Below are 20,265 nucleotides of genomic sequence, written 5' to 3'. Positions count from 1 at the left end.
TCATAATAACACAAAAAGGGCCAGGGTTTATGAATGTGCACTCCTCTTTCTCAAATAGTCCCATATCAGTAACGTTAAACTTAAACTTCACCCTGAAACACATTAAATATGCTTCTATTGAAATATTTCTGCTGTGTTGAGTGATTCTGCTGCTAATTTGTTGGTTGGCGGGGTATCTACGTTATTCCTGTGAGAAGTGTGAGATGTTTTGTACAAAAAAATAAATCTTTTGTACAATTGATGATGACACATTGATTATAATTATTATTAATATGCAAGTCGTTCAGGGTGGAATTTTCCAATAACAAAAACAAACCATTCGGCTGCTAGTAAACGACCGAGATTAATTGTGTATTAATCACAAGTCGACAAAAATTGGATTTTTATAGATTTATTTATAGAACAGCGTCTGTATGTCAAAATACAGATTAACATTAGCTAAGTTAATCAGCTAGCTAGCCCAGCACACAGGTTCACAGTTTCCGGGTAGCAAAAAAAAATATACAACCCTCTACTCTGTTACATGATTGGTCCAATGCTGATTACTTCGTGATATCACAAAGCCATATGAAGCCCCGCCCCCGAACCAGTTTTTATAGACTTTTATATAGAAGTTTTGAGAAATTCTTTGTTTTAAAAGGAAACTGTACATTTAGTAAATGTAGTAAAATTTACTACTATGATAAAATATTTGACCCAAACAACTGAATGCATCCAGTGAGCGTCTAAATGTAGTTAAATGCTTAAAAATCAGGTTTTTGTGTTCAAGCACGCTTTAAGGATTTCAGTCGACTCAGCACAACACAAGAGAGGAGTGAGAAGGGGAGAAAAAAAAAAAACTTGGCTTCGTCAAGCATGTGCAAACATGTCCTCGACTTAAAAAAGGGGGGAAATTTCAGGGAACTGAGGAAAGTGAGCTGAACAGATTATTCTGTTCTGGATGTACACCTACACTTTATCTGTGATACCGTTAATCCAAGGTCATGCTAAGATCTAGAACTGCTCAGGAAGTGGTGCTGGTGTTCATTCTTTATCATAAAGGTTTGAATTTTGTATCGTTAAAGTATCTTTATACAACACCTACAAGATTGTTATGTCTGTATTTCTGCTCACAGACATTTTTGTTTGAATTCCACTTTGAGTTTCAGCACATGGCAGGCAGTTAAAGAAAAGCCAAAAAAAAAAAAAACTAGTCCAAAAACAAGTGCAGCACTGCTCAAATGAAACACTCTTTACAATCTAAAACAGGTGGAAGTGAAAGAGGGATTCTCTTTGTGGTGTTAATTCTCTTTTCACATTCCCACAAGAGTCCAAGATGGATCAGTGAAAAGACTGACGTCGTGACAGCAGCGTGACCAGAATGATCAATGAGCACGGACATTCTTGGTACCACTGAACACATTGCCATGACAACCCTGTTCCTGACCTGGTTCTGGACTTGAATTTGTTTCCATCCTGTGTAAATCTATGCCATTTGTATAATTTCTGGTAATTTATGGAAGTAGATTTTATGCATTATGATCTAATAATCTAGTAATTGGCGAGCCAGCCAGGACCTGAAAATAGCAAGCCAAGAAGGCCCTGGAAAAATGGCAAGGTAGTCAGAGTCTGGGGAAAATGGTAAACCAGCCATGAACTGCAAAAACTGGTGAGCCAGCCAGGATATGCAAAAAAAAAAAATGGCAAGAGAGATAGGGGATGAAAAAAATGGTGAGCCAGTCAGAGCCTGTAAAAAAAATAGCAAGAAAGACAGAGCCTGAACAAAATGGCAATGGCAAGCCAGTTAGGACATTGATGCAGTGATTCAGCCAGGGACTGTAAAAGAAATGGCAAGCCAGACATGACCTATAAAAAAATGGTAAGCCAGTTAGGAAATGGTGAGCCAGCCAGGGTCTGCATAATTAGCTGGTCAGTCATGGCCTTCAAAATGACAACCCAGACAGGACTGTAAAAATGTTGACCCAGCCAAGCCCAGCGAAACAGTGAGCCAAGCAGTGCCTATAAAATAAAAATGGCGAGCCAGCCAGTAGCTAACTGACAAACAAGACCGAATGACATCACACACATTGGGTATCCTTTAAAAGATGATCTAAATCGAATGACTGATCAGAGTTAGCTAAATGATTTAGCCCAAGAGCTGTTTTGGGACATTCCTAAAATATCTTCAAAGGTTTACACAGTTGACTTAAGTAAAAGGGGTGGGGCTAATTTCCTGAAATAAATCAACTAGACCTAGCAATACCCATTACATGCCAATATTTCAAATCACTCCATCAGGTACTACTGTATCTACATTTAGAGACACAACCGAAACGTCACCTTTCACAAAGTAAATACCTTCATTTGAATCATTGAAAAAATCGACTTCTGATGCATAATTATATGTTTAGATTTTCTTTATAAAGCAATGTTCAGTTTATATACACGAGGCCACCAAATCCATACAAAAAAAACCCCGAAAACATTTCAAATGGCATACAAAACATACACACAAAACATAGGAATAGATTTTACAGCTTACACGGTGTAACAGAAGAGGTCAGCCAGCGACGGGCTCTTCGTTTATCCAGAAGATTATAACGCTTGTAACACTTCACTAAGCTTACACAAACTGCTTAACATGAGGTACATGAGATGAGATGAATATGCTTCTCTAATACGGAGATGACGCTGTGATGAGAATCCGGTCTCATTATTCAACAGAGGGGGAAAATAATTATATGAAATTTTTTTTTCTTCATATAAACAAAAACGCTCTGAGCAGTGTTTCACTTTATTTCATTTCGGTCAGGACCGACTCTTCCGACGCTCCCAGAAATCGGCATCTACATCCTGCTGAGAGACGATCTGCAACACAGACCAAACACATCGATATCCATCGAAAGTTCTTTTTACACCAAAACGAAATCAATCAAGACGATGTTCAGAGGCTAACGTAGCTAACAAATAATGAAAGATTATGGCCACCAGTTTAGCATTGTACTCAGTAGTCTTCGTAACACCACTTGCACATGAAATACTTCTGTATTTAATAACAATAGCAAACATTTCCACCTTTCAGATTTAAGCCACGCCTCCTACCCAAATCAGAAGTAATCTGCCATCAAGATAGAGCTATGCCTCTTTTTAAACTTTTTTTAAAATTTTTTAAAAAGGTATGCGAGTCCTCACCTGAGGGAGCGGCGTGTATCTCTCTCCCGGTTGTTCTCTGGTCCTTCACTCTCATAAGAGGCCAACTGGAGCTCTGGAAGGGTCAGAATCGTTACGTTAACACGCTCGTTCGAATACGTTATCGTTTCTATAGTAACAGCGCATTCACGGGGACCTGTACGGTGGACGTTCCACAACAAAATATTACAAAAATTTGTTGTATGAGAAGAATAAAACAGTACGGAAGACATGCTGTTATAAGAAAATACAATCAACTACGTGGTAGGGAGAGTAACAGCGCTTCATCATCATTTTTTTCTTTTGTTGATGACACACAGAGTGCTGAACTCTTTCCTTCTTTAGCTCTGGAACTCTCACCGTCTTCTGTGAAGACGGACACGCTGATGAGGTACTGCAGAGTTTTCCTGTCTCTCTCAAATGGACAGATCACCTGCCTCCATGCCAGAAACTCACTCACTTGCTTGGCCAGCTCCCAGAATTTCTGTCACAGAAAATTAAAACAGGTCATGAACTGCTCAAATCAGACAATAAAACAATTATAAAAAAAAAAAAGTATTATATAAAGGATTTGTGGACTCACCTCGAAGTTGATGTGCCCATTGGGCAGTCGACTGGCGCAGCCCTCGTTAAGGAAGTAGAGGTCCTTAATGAACAAGCTGAAGAATGGAATAACGATCTGAAAATGTAAAAAAAAAAGAGAGAGCGAGAGATGACAGGAAGTAGATTAAGATACATGCTTCAACACTTATTCGCAATATTAACCGAGTACTGGTCTTGGTAAATATGGTCATGGTCCTGACCAGAAGTTTGTAATAAATAATATTTGTGTCGTCTTTTCTCAAACAACAAGTGTGAAAACAATCTAATCAACGGCAACGCCAACGAATAAAGCCAGCTAGGCGGCAACACGAGCAGCATTGTTCATCTCATGTACATCTCGAGTATTTAAAGCAACGCCCACTAGATGGCATGTGAGAGCCAAAACATCTCTGACCATCTGGATTCAAAGCTGAACCGTAAAATCGAAAACTCTGTCCTTACATTCAAAAGTCTTTAGAATTTCTAGAAAATCCAGAAGACTGGTACGCAAAACAGAGCTTTCGTTGGTTTTATTCAGTAGCGAAGACGGTGTCGTGGTGCTATAGTGCCTCTATTATTTATGTCGGTGCTTTTGGACGTTCCAAAAGTGCGCAGGAGAACGGAGACTAAACGCTTGGACCCAAAAAAGGATTCAGTGTTTCCTGTCGCGATCTCAACTCAATCTTACTTTAATTTGGACTCAGTACTGACTTGGCCTTGACCCCCTTAAGACTCGGTTGTGACTCGTTCTTGGCTAATCTCGGCTGGTCTCATTATTATTATTATTATTATTATCATACAAAATTAATAGAGGCATTTGTACGATAAACGAAAATTAAAATCTTGTCAGAGATTTCCCCTCGCTGAGCGAGCAGCGCGCTCACCGGCCCGTAGCGCGACAGCGTGCATTTCTGAGTTTTCGCTTTGTTTCGTTTTGACGTGTGTTTCGTTTTGGTTTCTGTCCCGTCACCGCCCTTGTAACGCTACTGGTTGTCCCTAATGTGTCTCAGCTGTTCTGCGTTATTCCTGGTGATTCCCGGTGGTGATGCGTTTCATCGTCACGTTGTGACGTATCGAACTTCAGTATTTGCCGCCTGAGCCATACCAAGCCTTTGATCTTGGTTCCTCACTTCATGTCTTTGATCCTGCCCTCGTTTCCTCGTTTCCTCGTCTACGCCCGGTTTACGTCCGTCTGTACATCCCCTGACCCACGCCTGCTCTCGACTGTTTTTTGCTTATTGGTTTGGATTTGTCTGCCTGTCTCTTTAAATAAAGCTTTGAACGGCACTTGCATCCGTCACCACCCACAGCAATACGGTAGTGCTTCCCTTTTTTAAAAAACTTTTTTAAAATATTGATTCGTTTTTATATTTAAAAAAAACACACCTTTTTATTCATTAAACAAATATTTAACACTGAAAGGTGGAAAAAAAATAAAAAATCACGACATCCACAATGACATCATTTATCACAATATTGATATTATATCATAATATCGCCCAGCCCTGAATGCCATTCCCAATGAAACACCTCCGCAGTATTCCTCATTTCGAAACCTGTCCCCGGAACTCCACTAGTAATCCTGAGTGTGTGTGTGTGTGTATTAGTTAAACCCTGTTTAATGAGTAACCCTACCTTTTCTCTGGCGGTGTGAGCCGTAGCTGATCTCTGAGTGGCTCCTCGCAGTGCAGTACGGTAGCTGTAGAAGTTGTTGGACGGATCCATTTGATGCTACAATAACAAAAACACACCAAATGTAAGATTAATAAGAAAACAACAACAACAACAACAACAACAACAATGATCCAATCTGTACTTGCAATTCAGAACACAAAATGGCGTCTCACCTCCAGGATCTCGAACTTGTCCATGTTGACTTTGCCCCAGGTTTTCTTCAGCCTGGACACGGGACTCACGTTCATCCCGGCTGTGAGAATAAATCCAGTTGAATATACATATATATATATATATTTTTTTTACACAGGTTTTATTACATGTTTATAAGCTTCAAAAGTATAACGTAATATAGCATCACTCACTGATTATAGCCATTAAGGAGTTAAAGTTGCCAATGTTGAAGCATTCCCGAGCCACGTCGATGAAAAACTCCAACACTCGAGCTCGGTGCTTCTTCTTCACTGGCTAAACCACGCACACGCGCATATACACACACACACAGCAGGGGGCGCCACAGCGTCAATAACAGCGGAGACAAAAAAAAGGAGGTGGAGATTTCTGAGAAATGATGCCGTGAACTCATTTCGGCGAAAAGCAGATTAACACCACGTCTTATTCGTGATGTTTTTCACACAAAAATGCTCACCAAGCAGATTTCAGTGGCCACCAGGTAACTCAGCCGGTTAAACCACTCAACGTAGGCTTCAAGATTACTGACTCTCCTTTTGCTGAAAAAACTCTGGGGGAGGAGGGAAAAAAACAAACAAACAACAACAACAACAATTTCAGTTTGTTTCACGGTAATATCACAATCACGTCAGGAGCCACTGTCTAAAATGAAGGAACAAATCCATCAAATAAATAAATAAATAAATACTGAACAAAAGAAAGAAATGAAATACAAATACATGAAACATCCGACTCGCATCACTACGCAGTAAAGTGATATCTCCGTCGTTTTCACTCGGATGCGGTCGCGACTTGGCGGACATCTTTAATTCGATTCCAAATAACTTGTTTATCCGCAAAACTAAAAAAAAAAAAAAGAAAAAGGTTATACCGAGATTTATAAAGAAACCCCAGGTGGATAGAGTTAAGCTAAGAATGCACTCCGGAGGTTTCTATTTAATATCTGCATGACAAATGTTTCACACACAAATCTGCACGCATCCAAAATTCCCTTAATGACGAACCTCTGATTAAATACCGTAAACAACTACGTTAATTTGTTGTTTACGCCCCTTGTTTTCGCTCCTTCTGGAGCCGAGTCACCTGATCTAAAAAGTCACGCCGAGATCGTTAAAGACTCGCTGAGTCACTCGCGCTCGTTTAGAGGTTTGTTTGGTTTTTTTGTTGTTGTTGTTGTTTTTTACTGAATCCATGTGCGGAGAGGGAAAAAAAAACCCCTCACCTTATGGTTATCAGCAGGTCTTTTCTGAACGAACGCCTGGACGAACTCCTCAGGGCCGATGTATCCCAGTCTCTCCTGTAAGCCAAACACAACAGAACGATCAGAATCCTTCGTTCTGATCGTAACTTTGTAAATCTTTTTACAGCGCAATTTAGATTTTGTCCTGTTAGTGTTACCGCTGTATAGTATAGCTCGATTATGCAGGTTTGCATTAATATTAAGCGAACGTTAGCATGCAATCCCATAATACCTGCATGAGTATCAGTATCTGACACTATGTGAATACCCCCCCCACCCACACACACACACACACACACACACACACACTCTCACCATCTCGATATGCGTGAGCTGCTGAGCGAGGATGAACGGGTCGTCGCACACGTTCAGAATACACTCCTCCCTCCGCACGTGCTGCTTCGCCTTCAGAGCGGACGGTTTCTCCGCCGCCGTCGCCGATGACGGCGTGACCGCCGTGCTGGACGTCACCAGAGACTCCTCGTACTGTCCCAGGATGGTGAGTTTGCGCAGGAGTCGCTGGATCAGACGCTGCATCGCTCTCCGAGACAACTACGGAACATCGGGAGCGACATCGAAGTGAGGAGTTTATTTATGCGAGTGAGGACGCTTGATCCGAGAGTTCTGATACGACAGAAGTACGAAATAAAACACCTTGGGCCTGACTGTTACAGGAAAATAATCGTTAGCACCCTAACGCCGATTATTTCCCTTTAAGGCCACGTCCCGAGGTATTTTATTCTTCTTATACCGCGGCAGTTCTGCAACAATGACAATTTTCTGTTCGTTAAATCACCACCTCAGCATACGTTTTATCCGTTTCTAGCTACATTTAATGTCACAGAACGTCCGTAAAACGCGTTTGTTCCTGTTCTCGCTTACGTTATAGCAGCTATAAACGCTCGTTCCCTCACCAGCATCTCTTCATTCTCTCTCTCTCTCTCGATGTTTATTAACAAACAAAAACAAAAAGCTGCTCGTCATGTTAGAGATGTTAAATGTAAAATAAACCTTTATTCTCCTTGTAGAAAACTTCACCACATCAACGGTTACTATAGAAACGATAACGTACGAGAACATTTTTGTATCAGGAAAATATCGTGATATATTTGATGTTTTTGCCGTATCGTCCGCCCTTACAACATGAAACGTTTCCTGCATTTTATCCCCCAGCTCGCACGTAACCAAACCCTCATTTCCACCAGCACCAGCGTCATCTCTTCACACCACTGTTCGTGTGTCTCGTTCGCTCTCAGATAAAACCGCTGTCCTCTCGAGTCTAACGCACGAGAACACAGACGTCTGACTGGCTGCGTTGCTAAGCAACAGTCTTAGAAAGAAAGAAAGAAAGAGAGAGTGCTGGATTTCACGTCTGCTTAAAAAGGCAACGATGTCATCATTCTCCTGCAATGATGACATCATCTCTAGAAGTTTTAGAAGTGAAAGAGGCGGTGCTGACCTCATCCCCGAACGCCAGCCGGTGCGTCATCTCTTTCAGGCTGCGCATCATGCGCTCGTCCCGGAAGTCGTACGGAAACGTCTCCGTCCACTCGGTGAGAAGCTGCACGATCTTCGGCGCGATGTCACGGATTCGTTTCTGTTGCAAGCAAAACAGGAAGTGGTTTTATAAACAGAACATAGAAAAGAAAGTTTAAAAAAACAACAACAACAACAAAAAAAAAACACACCCCTGAAATGTGTTATGAAGTGGCGTTACATTAGCTTTATTCCTCTTATACCTCCCAACAATGGGAAAACTGCCAATGATTACGTTTTTTTTATTTTTATTTAATGGACAACGCATAATACTTTTTATCCATTTATAGCTACGATTAATGCTTTGGAATGTCCGAGAAAATATATATATTTTTCCATTATTATATAAATATACTATATTTTTTACAGTTATTATTATAAGCCATAAGCCAATCAAATTCTGACAAACAAAGCCAAAGCCCCGCCCACATAATTATGCCGTTACCACTCGGAAACACGCTTTACATTTCACGCCGTCTTTAGTGTGTACGTAAATCAAGGGTTTGTGGCCAGGAACGCTTTTTCATACAATCTGAATATTAAAATATTAAACAATCTAGTTTAATAACGTCATTTCTGGATATTATTCACAATATTTAATGCTTTATGAACAGAAATTTCCCTCATTTCTTTAGAATGAATCCGCAGTTAGATCGAGGTCGATATTATGTATAATTGCCATTAAATTACGCACAAAATATTACTATAATAATTATCATATTGATGATGATTTCAACCGAAATTCTCACGGGCACATTCGTCAGTGGAAGAGTGTGGAAATAAACATGCGCATAGTTATGCATCGATTATATTTATGTAATAACACCGATACCGGCTTGTTCTGGATAGCGCGAGCGCGCGATATTTTTTACCTTATCGACCTGAGGGTCGCCGACTCGGTGGTGCTCCACACACAAGTAACACACTCTGGACATGAGCTCGAACGGGTGCAGGAAGAGACGGGAATTCAGCAGGAAGGTGAAGATGTACGACCTCTGAAATACGGCAAGAATTGCGCAACGTGTTAAACACGTAAGGTTAAAGATAACAACAACAACAACAACCTGAAATCGTAACTGTGCTTAACTATAAATATGTAACTATAAATTATAAATAACTGTGCTTAACTATAAATAAAAGCGCTACAGTACACTAATAAAAGGTAACGTAGCAAAAACTATTTAAAAAAAAAAAAATCAATGCTTTGTAATCAATAATGAAAACAAGGTAAATAAAACATATATATATATATATATATATATATATATAAACAAACAAAAATAAAAACGGATTTCCCTGTCCAATCAGTGACTTGTTTTTCTGCGTAATGATGATATTAGAAACCGTTTACGTTCATGATTTCATGATCACGCTGTAAAAAAAAATAAATAAATTACCGTAAGACATAAATTTCTTAGAATATATAAGCATTAAGAATGGATTTTTAACCGCATCGTAATCATAACAAATGGTTTTTCCGCTTACCCCACAGCGCTGTTGAATCCTCTATTCTGATTGGTCAGAACGTGTCGATTAGTTCTCAGCGGACAACAGAGGCTCTGACGGTTTATATTAATTCTGATACGTTATCGTTTCTATAGTAACGGCTCGTTCACAGCGGACGTGTGCGGCGGATTTAAGAAAATAATCTGTAAGGAGAGTCAATGTTTTGTGTACAACACTGATGGAAGGAGTCTCCAGTGTCAGCGCTACGTAAAGCTGTAACTTTAAGCGTGCAGACATCTTCAGGACAGAGGAGGTTACGCTTTTTGCGGTTTCTCCGTAACGACAAGATGCGGTTTTTTTTTTGGCCTTATGTTTAGTTTATAGCTGCGATAACATAAACGGGAACAGGAACTATATTCAAATATTAAATGTAGCTATGATGGATAAAATCTTTAATCTTTAATAAGTGAAAACTGTATCATAGGAAAATTGCTGTGGTATAAAAGAAATAAAGGTTTACATCGGGTGAATAATCCACAGTGGGGACGAGGTGCTGTATGAGAGCCTCGAGTGATCCGGATACGAGGTTGTTGTCGTGATATCTCAGCCCGCCGTAGCTCTCTTCCACAGGTTTGCAGCGAGTATGACCTCCTCCGTACGGGTTCTGAGGAAACTTCGCTGCGAACGGCGTCGTCTGGGGCATCCTGGAGTCCTGAGGGACGAATTAACATCGGTCAATACACGTTCTATTCTAGCATGCTGAGGTTGTGTTAAAGCCTGAGCTTCCTGTACGTGCTAGCACGTCTCTTAATGCAGGCACGGGATTAGAATAAAGCCCAGCAAGGATTCGGTACGTCGATGTATTTGCTTTCGAAGCAGGAAGTCAGACACGGCGAGCCAGCGGTGTTTGAGATATGCATGACCTCACACCGAATCTAAGTAGCTAGATAAGATGATTGTTGTTGGGGAATGAACACACACACACACACACACACACACACACACACTCACACACACGTATTCAATTTCCAAGGAGTAAGAAGGAGAATAACAACCTACGATTGATGCTAACTAGCTGCTACTGTTGAGAGGTAAGTATGGGCGGGACCAACCGAGCATTTGATTGATTGGCAAAAAAAACTTTTTCCTGGAAACGATTTACAAAATAAGAATGTCGGCAAACCGCTGTCGCTGTTCAGATATACACACCACTTTATTAGGAACACCTGTCCACCTGTCCATGCATGAAATCACGCAGATACAAGTCAAACATCAGAATGGTGGTGGTGTGGGGGGCGGGGGGCGGGGGGCGGAGGGATGGGGGTTGTTTTTTGTGACTTGTTGTGGTGGGTTGTATTTCCTGGGATTTTACAGGGAGTGGTGCGAAAGACAAAAAAACACCCAGTTCCGAAAGTGAAAGCGCGTTGTTGACGTGACAGAGAGGAACAGGAACACTTCTTAGAGCTGACAGGAAGGGGACGGTAAACTCAGTCAAACACTCTTTACACCCGTGGTGAGCAGAAAAGCATCTCAGAACGCACGGCGTCGAGGCGGACGGGCTACCACACCAGAAGGGTTTCGCCCCTGTCAGTTAAGAACGAGAATCCGAGGCTACGCTCGGAAGAGGCTCACCGAATCAGGACACTTGATGATCACTCGTTGTTTTTCCCGATGTAGGAAGACCTTAAGGGTGTGTTTTTGTGTGTGTGGGGTGGGGTGGGGGGGGTGTGGACTGCTTGCCATTTACATTCAGTATCAAGACACACACCTTTATTAGTACTTCCCTGTCAATTATTAACCATCTCCGTCTCCTTCATGACCGCCTTCACATAGTAAAACCATTTCACAACCTGGAAATTACACCTGCCCTGGTTTACCCAGGTAGGACTGACCGACGTTGAGCGACTCGTATCCTTACAGTACACACGTCAGTCATCACGGTGCCACCATTCTGCTTTCTGATCTCGAAACAAGTTGATAGAAAAGACGTGTAAAACGATGAAGGGGTATTTAGGAAAGGGGGACGGGGGACGGGACAGGTTTTAAAAAGCAAAGCCAGGGTAAATATTTCCCATCATGACTGACTGATGACTGACTCATCCGGCTGGGCTGGAAATCATCTGCAGCAAAACAGCTTTGAGAAGAAAAACAAATCCAAAAAACACCATGGATGAACTCTTATCAAAGCAGAGAACTGTTTACTAAAATACAGGCGCTAGGAATGTATTATAAACCATATTCAAATGATCAATAAACCCCAGGATGATATGAGTTAGGTTAAAGGTGCTTTACTCAACATTATGGCATTGCATAAGGACCCTAGGATAACCAGTACTACTATTACTACTACTTCTTAAAATGAACTTTATATCATGAGTAGAGTATTTCAAATGTATAATATCAACCCAAGGTGAGATTAAAGCTGTAAACTTACCAAGAAACTTTAAAAAAATAAAATAAAATTAAAAAATAAATAAATAAAAGAGCAAAGGACAGAAAAATCCTTGACTGTAAAAGTAACCCGAAACAGACAAAAAATACACGCAGCTCCGGTTAAAACTCGCAAAATCTTCGAGTTGTTTTCAACCTCCGACTTGAAACAAATCAAATCCCGACTTTATATCCAGAAGTTCTGAGTTTATAAAGTTAAAACCGGCGTTTTTTCAACTTCCATTGTCTCACCTTCGCAGGATAAATATCCAGTTTCAGTCCAGCAGAGCGACTGCGGGAAGCATTAAGAGGAAAACCGGGCAACAAGGTCCCGCCCATCATGCAGAAGCAGACCAATCAGCTTAGAGAATAGCGAAGCTGGGACGTGTACAGCGATCTGATTGGTCCTCAAGACGTCTGTCATTGTTCAAAACACTCGAGTGGGAGTTTGTAGAGAGAGGTTGTTGTTGTTGTTGTGTTGTTGTTTTTACGCACAAAGTCGCAAAAAGAAGTGTTTTGTTTTGATGAGACATTTCGTTCTCATTCGAGTGTAGAACATAATCATGTACACGTTATTCGTTATTCATTTAAATCCGTCAAAATGGTGTTGTTAGGGAAACAATCAGCCATCTTCTAAACAACAGTGTACAAGTTTACTGAGAGCACTTTCCATATCTGAGGTGCTTTTTTTTTAATCAGTTATCAGTTCAGTGAGTCATATAATCATTCTGAGAGTAAACACAATCGCACAAACACTTTTGTGTGAAAAACGTTACCCTTAGGACAAAATGTCAACAAAGATTTAGCAATAAGATATTTTATTGTAGATTACGGTATGTGTAAGGTTTCACAGACGTTCTTGCATTAGGACATAGTCATAAAATAATCAAATGTAGGCTACACTATAAAACACTCAGTGTCGTGATGTTATAGGGGAATAATCAACGACGGGATGGAGTGATCGAGCAAGTCCTGCTGAAATAACAACAACAGAGACCACAGAATTTATAATGGTTTTAATGGTTTTTATGGAACACTCCAATAGTCCCTGTGGATCTCTACTGGTGATTTGCCTTCTATTGGTGGCATGTTATGTCTAATGGATACCACTAAGGACCAGTAATGGTAATGATAATGATTTTAATGGTTAGCTGATGGTTTGTAACGGTATTTTTTAGTGGAAACCATTAGCATTTCTGTCATTTTTTTCAGCAAGGAACGTTACGAAAGGTCACTAAGTGTTTAATTCTATCAAATTATTATTATTTTATTTATTGAAGAATGGCATGTCAGTGTTGTGGAACATCCATGAAACAAGTTCGTTCTTGTTCTCGCTTCCGTTACCGTTCCTTCACCAGCCTCTCTTTATTCTTGCTCTTAAATTTAATGACACACACACACACACACACACACACACACACACACACACACAAACCTCACAAAAACCGGAACACGTAAACTCCACAGTCCTGAGAACTTTCTCATGAGAGAAGAACCCTTACAGCTGCAGCTTTACCTCCGACTGTTACAAAGCATTGACACTGGAGACTCCTTCCGTAAATATTAAACATAGAGAGCATCTCAGAAAACATAGATTATGTTGAGCATCCGTCTTAGACGTCCCTGTGAATGAGCCGTTACTATAGAAACGATAACGTATTAGAGCGAGTGCTTTAATATAAACTTAAAATAACTGAATTGTTGTCATAGCTGTGCTTTTATAGAAAATGAATCAACACCTTCTGACCAATCAGAATCCAGAATCAACGGTGCTGTGGTATAACCAGATATTAATAGTGACAAAATATATTTCCCTCACTCTTTCTGAATGTGATATAAATATTCTCTAATAACTGGCCTGCCTATCATCAGGATGCAAATCTTTGCACTCAACTCTACGTCCAGTGATCGCAGTTAAACTGGTATAAGGGAAGGATATTGTTCTTCACGTTTTTCTATGACGCTAATCTCGTAAACAGGATGCTCCAAAATCCCCGCAGACTAGACCTGGGCTTAATACATGAGTAAAGAACATGAAGCACCTCTCAAAATTGGGTTGCATTTTGCTCATGGAGTCTTTTTATTTGGATATTAATAGCATAAAAATCCTTTTGGGGGTTAAAAAGCATGGTTTTTGTTGTACATATTTAAAAATATGAAAGTTCAATATTTAAAAACTCAGCTGGTTTTGCAAAAGAATCCGTTCAAGGTTCCTACTGTGGTTTCGTAGCCAAGTATTTTGAGTTTATTTTTATGTATCTGGGTAGATTAAACTCACACTAGAAGATTTGAAGGTTGAGGTGTAATGGTGAACTTAAAGGACTTCTGTCACGTTCGTACAGTATCTTTGATCATTCTGAATTTTATCTGGTCTGCATGCTATACTATTAATAGATCCAACCAGCCATCCATCTTCCATAGTGCTTATCCTAAAGGGTCGCGGGGAACCTGGAGCCTATCCCTGGGAGCATGGGGCGCAAGGCGGGGTACACCCTCGACAGGGTGCCAATCCATCGCAGGGCACAATCACACACACATTCACACACCCATTCATACACTACGGACACTTTGGACACGCCGATCAGCCTACCATGCATGTCTTTGGACTGGGGGAGGAAACCGGAGTACCCGGAGGAAACCCCTGCATCACGAGGAGGTGTGAGGCGAACATGCTAACCATCAAGCCACCGTGCGCCGACTGTTAATAGATAGAGGTAAATATTCCGTTAACCACCATTACAACACAACATTCCAATCTCATTATAAACCATCAAACACCATTAACACCTTTTAATGCAAAAACCAGTAAGACATAACACATCACAGACTGAACAGTTCCTGGACCTGGAACTGAACTAGAAATGGGTCAGAACAGATTAAAACCATCAGGTCCTGGTACATGGAAACCATTTTGCAGTGCTGGTTTGGACCAGTGCTAACCAGTATAGACCGGCAGGAGATTTTCTGCCAGGTTGCACTTTTTTTTTTTTCTTTCCGCAGAGAAGCTCAAAATCATCATCGGAACCATCAACACTCCTTCGTTTTAACCCGTGATGTTTTATTTTTTTCAACAGCAGTAGGTGTGGTCATTATATCTGTGGAATAGTGGGAGTTTTTATTACATAAACCCTGAATCATGTAAACACCAGCGAGCGTTTTGGAAAAGCGATGCTGACACAGTCAGTGGGTGGACTGCGTTTTGAGCCGGAGCCTCTTCAGCTCCTCCGCAAGAATAAATCTCCCCCTGAGAGGCCGTTATTGAACGATGCACAACTCGCCCACACCAGCCAGAAGGCACCTGAATGATGCTATAAGAGGATTCCGGTTTGAGCTGGAGCTCAGTAACAGTCCTCATGGATGAACTCCAGCCGGATCCCACCCTCAGATGCAATCTCATGTATGTCCGTGTGATTATGACTTGTTTCATATATAAATAAATAAAACGTTGCGTAACTATCAGCTAACTCAGTTACAGAAGTATAGTTTTTGGTGGATTTTAAATGAGTAATGTGAGGAATAAAGGAAAAAAAAACACCACTTATTCACTATCCTACGCCGTTTTGTAGTATAAATAGTGCGATTAGTGTGTTCACACTGGAAAAAAAATTAAAAACCCAAAAAAACACTTTAAGTTCGACACTTTAAGTTCCCGGATGATGCGCTCATACGACCGAAAAAACCCAAGTGTGGAACCATGGACGCTCTTCATGCGCTCAACGGTCGCAGCTTTCCTTACGTAACGGATGGGGAGGAGCTATATCAGGCTCAGACGCTGAACGAAAAGAAATAATAAGATGTTTACATTGCCAGCAGCCACAACCACAACTTACTATGTTGATTTTAAATTGTGCGTGCAAAAACAGCATGTACTTCCTGGTTAGTACAATACCGAAAGTGTGCCATCTGAGACGATACTACCCTTCTACAGTTCGTACACTAGACGTCAGAGTGTATAGTGCATAGTATAAGTGTATACTGTAGCGTATAGAATGTCACTTGGGACACCACTACTGTTACAAAGCACTGACACTGGAGACTCTTTCCTTAAATGCTCAGTAAACGTTTCCTCACAGAAAATTTCACCGTATCGACAATTAATACTGTTAATTGTTGACACAAGTCCGCGTGGAAGTCGTTGCTGTAGAAACGATAACGTATCGGAAGTCACGCTTTTGATAGGAACGCCTTCCGAGTCGGATCTGAGACGTGGTTTAGTTGCGTTATTCGGTGAATTAAAGAGAACGCGTCACGTTTGAAGCCACGGTTTAAGTTTAGAGTCTCGGCTGAATGTTATTCAAGTGCCGTCAGGTGTATAGGATGCATTGTTCCTAAATACACACACACACACACACACACACATGCACAAACAAACAAGAATGTAAAAATTCCAAAAATGCACAACAAGGAAATTCCACAGAACAGTGCAAACAAAACCTGCAGCTCATTAGCTGCGAGCGCTATCCCATCTGTGACTCTGACAATGGATAAGCCTGGAGAAGGGGGTGACACTGAGTCACTGCTTTCCAGTAAGTGTGTGTGACTCAGACTCCCCCAGACTCCTCCTAAGTCCTTTGACCTTCAGACACAGAGTCCCTCTGTGCACAAATCTGCATCTTCCCTCGTCCTGAACACTTACGACGTACACGCCAGACCCCAGACCGCTGCTGAAAACACCAGATCGACGTGAACAACATCCTGATTTTAATATTTCCAGCTGTGCAGCTGTCATCTGGTATGAAGTAGTCGGTGTTTGGTAAATCGCTTAAAATAGCACTTTCCATTGAAATGTCATTCCAAGGAACAGTCTCACAAAAGACTGTGAGTCATTATGATCCTAGGCCTACTAGTGACCTCATACTGTACATCAGCAACTACACAGAGAACGATTTAAACACTCCGACTCATGCTGTTACAGGAAAATAAACAACAACAGGGTGGTGTGATGAAGCTACCGACCGTCACCACCAGGAAGTTGATTATTTTCCAATAACGACACGTCCCGAAGTGTTACATTCCTTCTAATGAACGGCCTGTCATGCGTTTTATCCATTTCATAGCTACATTTAGTGTTCATCTCGCTAGGCTCCGCGTTCGATTGATTAAAAAATATTATTTATCATCTCCGTTGCTGTAGTAAAAGATTTCTGTATCGCACGTGAAGCTGTTCTTCGTTCAGTATTCTGACTGTAGAGTTTCTTTCTTTCTTTCTTTTTGTTTGTAATAGAGAGAAAGGTGAGGGAACGACTGTTTATGGCCGCTGTAATGTAAGTGAGAGCGTATTTCACAGATGATCTGCGACGTTAAATGTAACTAGAAACAGACAAAAACAAAACGATGACCTGTCGTCTTTGAATCCATTAATTATTGGGACAAGTCATTATTGGAAAATGTGAGTGGCATATGAAGAATAAATCAAATCAAGTCTGGGGCATCACATCATAATGCAAAGATTATACTGCCTTAAATAATTCCGTTTTAAAGGTTTGAACTCCAACGTTTTCAGAACGTTTCCAGTAAGCACGTACGTTTTTATTATCATCAAATACGGGAGATTCTGCGTCTGTGTTATAATACATGTTTATCTGCTTATGTACCCACCACAGCACGGTCGAATTCTCGAATCTGATTGGTCCAAATGTGCGCATTTGCATTTGTGCCTTATACGGTATCGTTTCCATAGCAACGGCTCGTTCACGGTGGGCTTGGACAGCAGACGCCCCGCATAATATACTCTAACACTAATAATACAAGGATTAAAAAAATAGCGTGCTGTCTAGCAGAGACAAATGTACCGTACCATCACCGATGCGGTGAAGCCTTTTGTAAGGAGACGTTTATTTAACGTTCGGGGAAGGAGTCTCCAGTGTCAGCGCTTTGTAACGGTCAGAGGTAAAGCTGTAACTTTAAGTGCTTTAGAAGGAAAGAGCTGACGTCTGAATAAGAGTCCCTACTTATTCAGACGTCCTCTTTCAAGATGGAGGAAGTAAACAGGTCAGGTCACATGACCAGTTATGACTCAGATGAAAAGGTTTATATGTAATTTAAGTCAACTGGTAATATGATCTACTCTACTCTCCAGCCACCAACACATCATGATCACGTTTAGAGCTTCATAAGTAGAGAATAAAACGTCCATTACGTTACGTTCAGGATTAAACAGGTCGAAGTGTTACAGGAGTTTACTCGTGTCAGTGAAGCTCAGCGATGTTTAATTAACTGCACACAGCGAGGCCTGGTATATAAACGCTGCAGGGGTTAATTTAACACTGTGCGATTTTTGGCTGGAGTTTTAGGCGAAGCCCGAGCGCTGAGAGGAGCGTGTTAGAGTTTCACTGCAGGTGCTGGAACACGCTGAACATGCAAACAGGAAGGACGCGAAACCGCTTTCCTCCTGCACCAGCTGACACGAGAAGCCACGCTTTCACCCTCAGCCTTGTAGGAAATTAATCAATAGCAGGGTGGAGGGATGAAGTTACTGTTACTACCCTGAAGATGATTCTCCCCCTGTAAGTGCATGTCCTGAGGTGTGTTTTAAATTCGTCTTAGACCACAGCCGTCTCCTAATAATGAATGAATGAATTAACAAACCACACGGCATACTTTTTATCTATTTACAGCTACATTTGAAACTTCCTTGTTACATGACAAGCTGTTTGTTTATTATTATTATTATTATTATTATTATTATTATTATTATTTTTTACTTTTGTATGAATAACTTTAATAGAAAGGCAGGTGAGGGAACCGATTTATTATTTATTTTTGAGGTGTTATGACTTGATTGACAGGCACTCCGCAACATAAAATCGAACTGTAACTGGATAAAAAGTTGATTTTTAATAAATAAAAATGCTAATCAGTTTCTGTACGGAATAAAAAACATTTCATGGTGTGATATCATTGAAAATAAATCCAACTCCAGGACATGAAGCCTTATTATATTAACTTTATATATATATATATATATATATGTAAACTTTTAAAATTGGGAATTTTGGAGATTAAATATAAAAAAATGTTCCCATCTTTTACAGTTTCAAGTTTTTAAAGCAGGACAGTTTCACCCTGCACTGCACTCGGCCTCGTGCGTATTTCTGTGGTAGACCGAGTTACTGTAAATGCAGTCCATTTGCTCTGAAGTCCAAGCAGATGTCTAAATTGTGTGTGTGTGTGAGAGACAGAGTGCGCTTAGGAAAGGGAGGGAACGGCTCTGCGAGGGCTCTAACACTCATATTAAGCGCGCGGGAACAGTACGTCCAGCTGCCAGGGAAAAAAACAATGGGAGGGGGCTCTTTCAGGAAAAGAGGGAAACTGGAGGAGAAACACCCTCCACCAGACACGACCTTTCATTCCCACAACCCCTCTCTCTCTCTCTCTCTGGGTCTCTCTCTGTGTCTCTCTGTCTCTTTTGATATGACTGTACAAACAACGCCTGCATCTCTCTCTCTCTCTCTCACACACACACACACACGCATACACAGTGTATCACAAGCAAACCTGCGTCAGGCCACGTTGCAGGAAACACGCGGCCAGAACACGGCCTTCAGGATGTGGCTGCGTTTAAAAAAAGAGAGTTTTGGACAGAGGAAAGTCGTAGTGTGTGGGTGTTTTTTTTGTGTGTGTGTTTTGTTTTGTTTTGCTCCAAGTCTCTCCGTGTACAAAAATATCACGTGTAGTTTCTGATGATTGTTATAGACTTTTTCGATCCAGGCCAAACTCCGTAAACCATACGCTTTAAACGTCCAAACAAATTATGGATGCTCTGGAAGGAGGTTGGAATTGAAAAACACGGTGCAATTTTCCGCCTGATTTTGCTTTTTTGCAGACGAAAGAGTTCCTAAACTCGTAAAACAAAAAAGAATTCTCCGGTTGCGAGTTAAGATCGAGGTCTCGGAGCCGCCATCGTGGCGACGACAAGGTTGCGTCAGTGTGAGAAATGTTCGACGAAAATCTAATCGGAAAGCCACCGACAGATGGACGCTAGCTATAGGATGACG

At 41.0% G+C, this 20,265-nt stretch overlaps 1 protein-coding gene across 3 annotated transcripts; it reads right to left on the bottom strand.

Moving 5' to 3' along the window:
• Positions 1 to 2,387: 2,387 nt before the first annotated feature.
• LOC128620205 (ras-GEF domain-containing family member 1B-B) lies at positions 2,388 to 12,561 on the bottom strand. Of its 3 annotated transcripts, XM_053644958.1 has the most exons (14): positions 12,273 to 12,561; positions 10,359 to 10,550; positions 9,265 to 9,387; positions 8,316 to 8,453; positions 7,172 to 7,408; positions 6,839 to 6,913; positions 6,074 to 6,166; positions 5,790 to 5,892; positions 5,598 to 5,677; positions 5,386 to 5,481; positions 3,752 to 3,847; positions 3,529 to 3,652; positions 3,172 to 3,244; positions 2,388 to 2,847 (listed from the first exon to the last, which is right to left on the bottom strand). In XM_053644958.1, exons 2-14 carry the CDS (start codon positions 10,539 to 10,541, stop codon positions 2,826 to 2,828), a joined length of 1,443 nt encoding a protein of 480 aa, XP_053500933.1. In that variant the 5' UTR covers positions 10,542 to 10,550; positions 12,273 to 12,561; the 3' UTR covers positions 2,388 to 2,825. The 3 variants fall into 3 exon arrangements, with proteins under 3 accessions (XP_053500933.1, XP_053500932.1, XP_053500934.1); XM_053644957.1 differs by lacking the exon at positions 12,273 to 12,561 and having other exon boundaries at positions 10,359 to 11,136; XM_053644959.1 differs by lacking the exons at positions 2,388 to 2,847; positions 12,273 to 12,561 and having other exon boundaries at positions 3,168 to 3,244; positions 10,359 to 11,136.
• Between the last annotated feature and the right edge of the window lie 7,704 nt (positions 12,562 to 20,265).

This window comes from Ictalurus furcatus, chromosome 16 (assembly GCF_023375685.1).
Source record: "Ictalurus furcatus strain D&B chromosome 16, Billie_1.0, whole genome shotgun sequence".
In the NCBI taxonomy this organism is placed as follows: Eukaryota; Metazoa; Chordata; class Actinopteri; order Siluriformes; family Ictaluridae; genus Ictalurus; species Ictalurus furcatus.
Note: the sequence above shows the minus strand (reverse complement) of the source record. Positions and strands in the feature narration are given on the sequence as shown.

Coding starts and splice junctions, on each gene's coding strand:
- LOC128620205 (XM_053644958.1), bottom strand. CDS start 10,541: ATGCCCCAGACGACGCCGTTCGCAGCGAAGTTTCCTCAGAACCCGTAC. Junction 5,678..5,789: donor CTCCTTAATGGCTATAATCA/GTGAGTGATGCT, acceptor TTATTCTCACAG/CCGGGATGAACGTGAGTCCC. Junction 2,848..3,171: donor GATACACGCCGCTCCCTCAG/GTGAGGACTCGC, acceptor TCTGTGTTGCAG/ATCGTCTCTCAGCAGGATGT.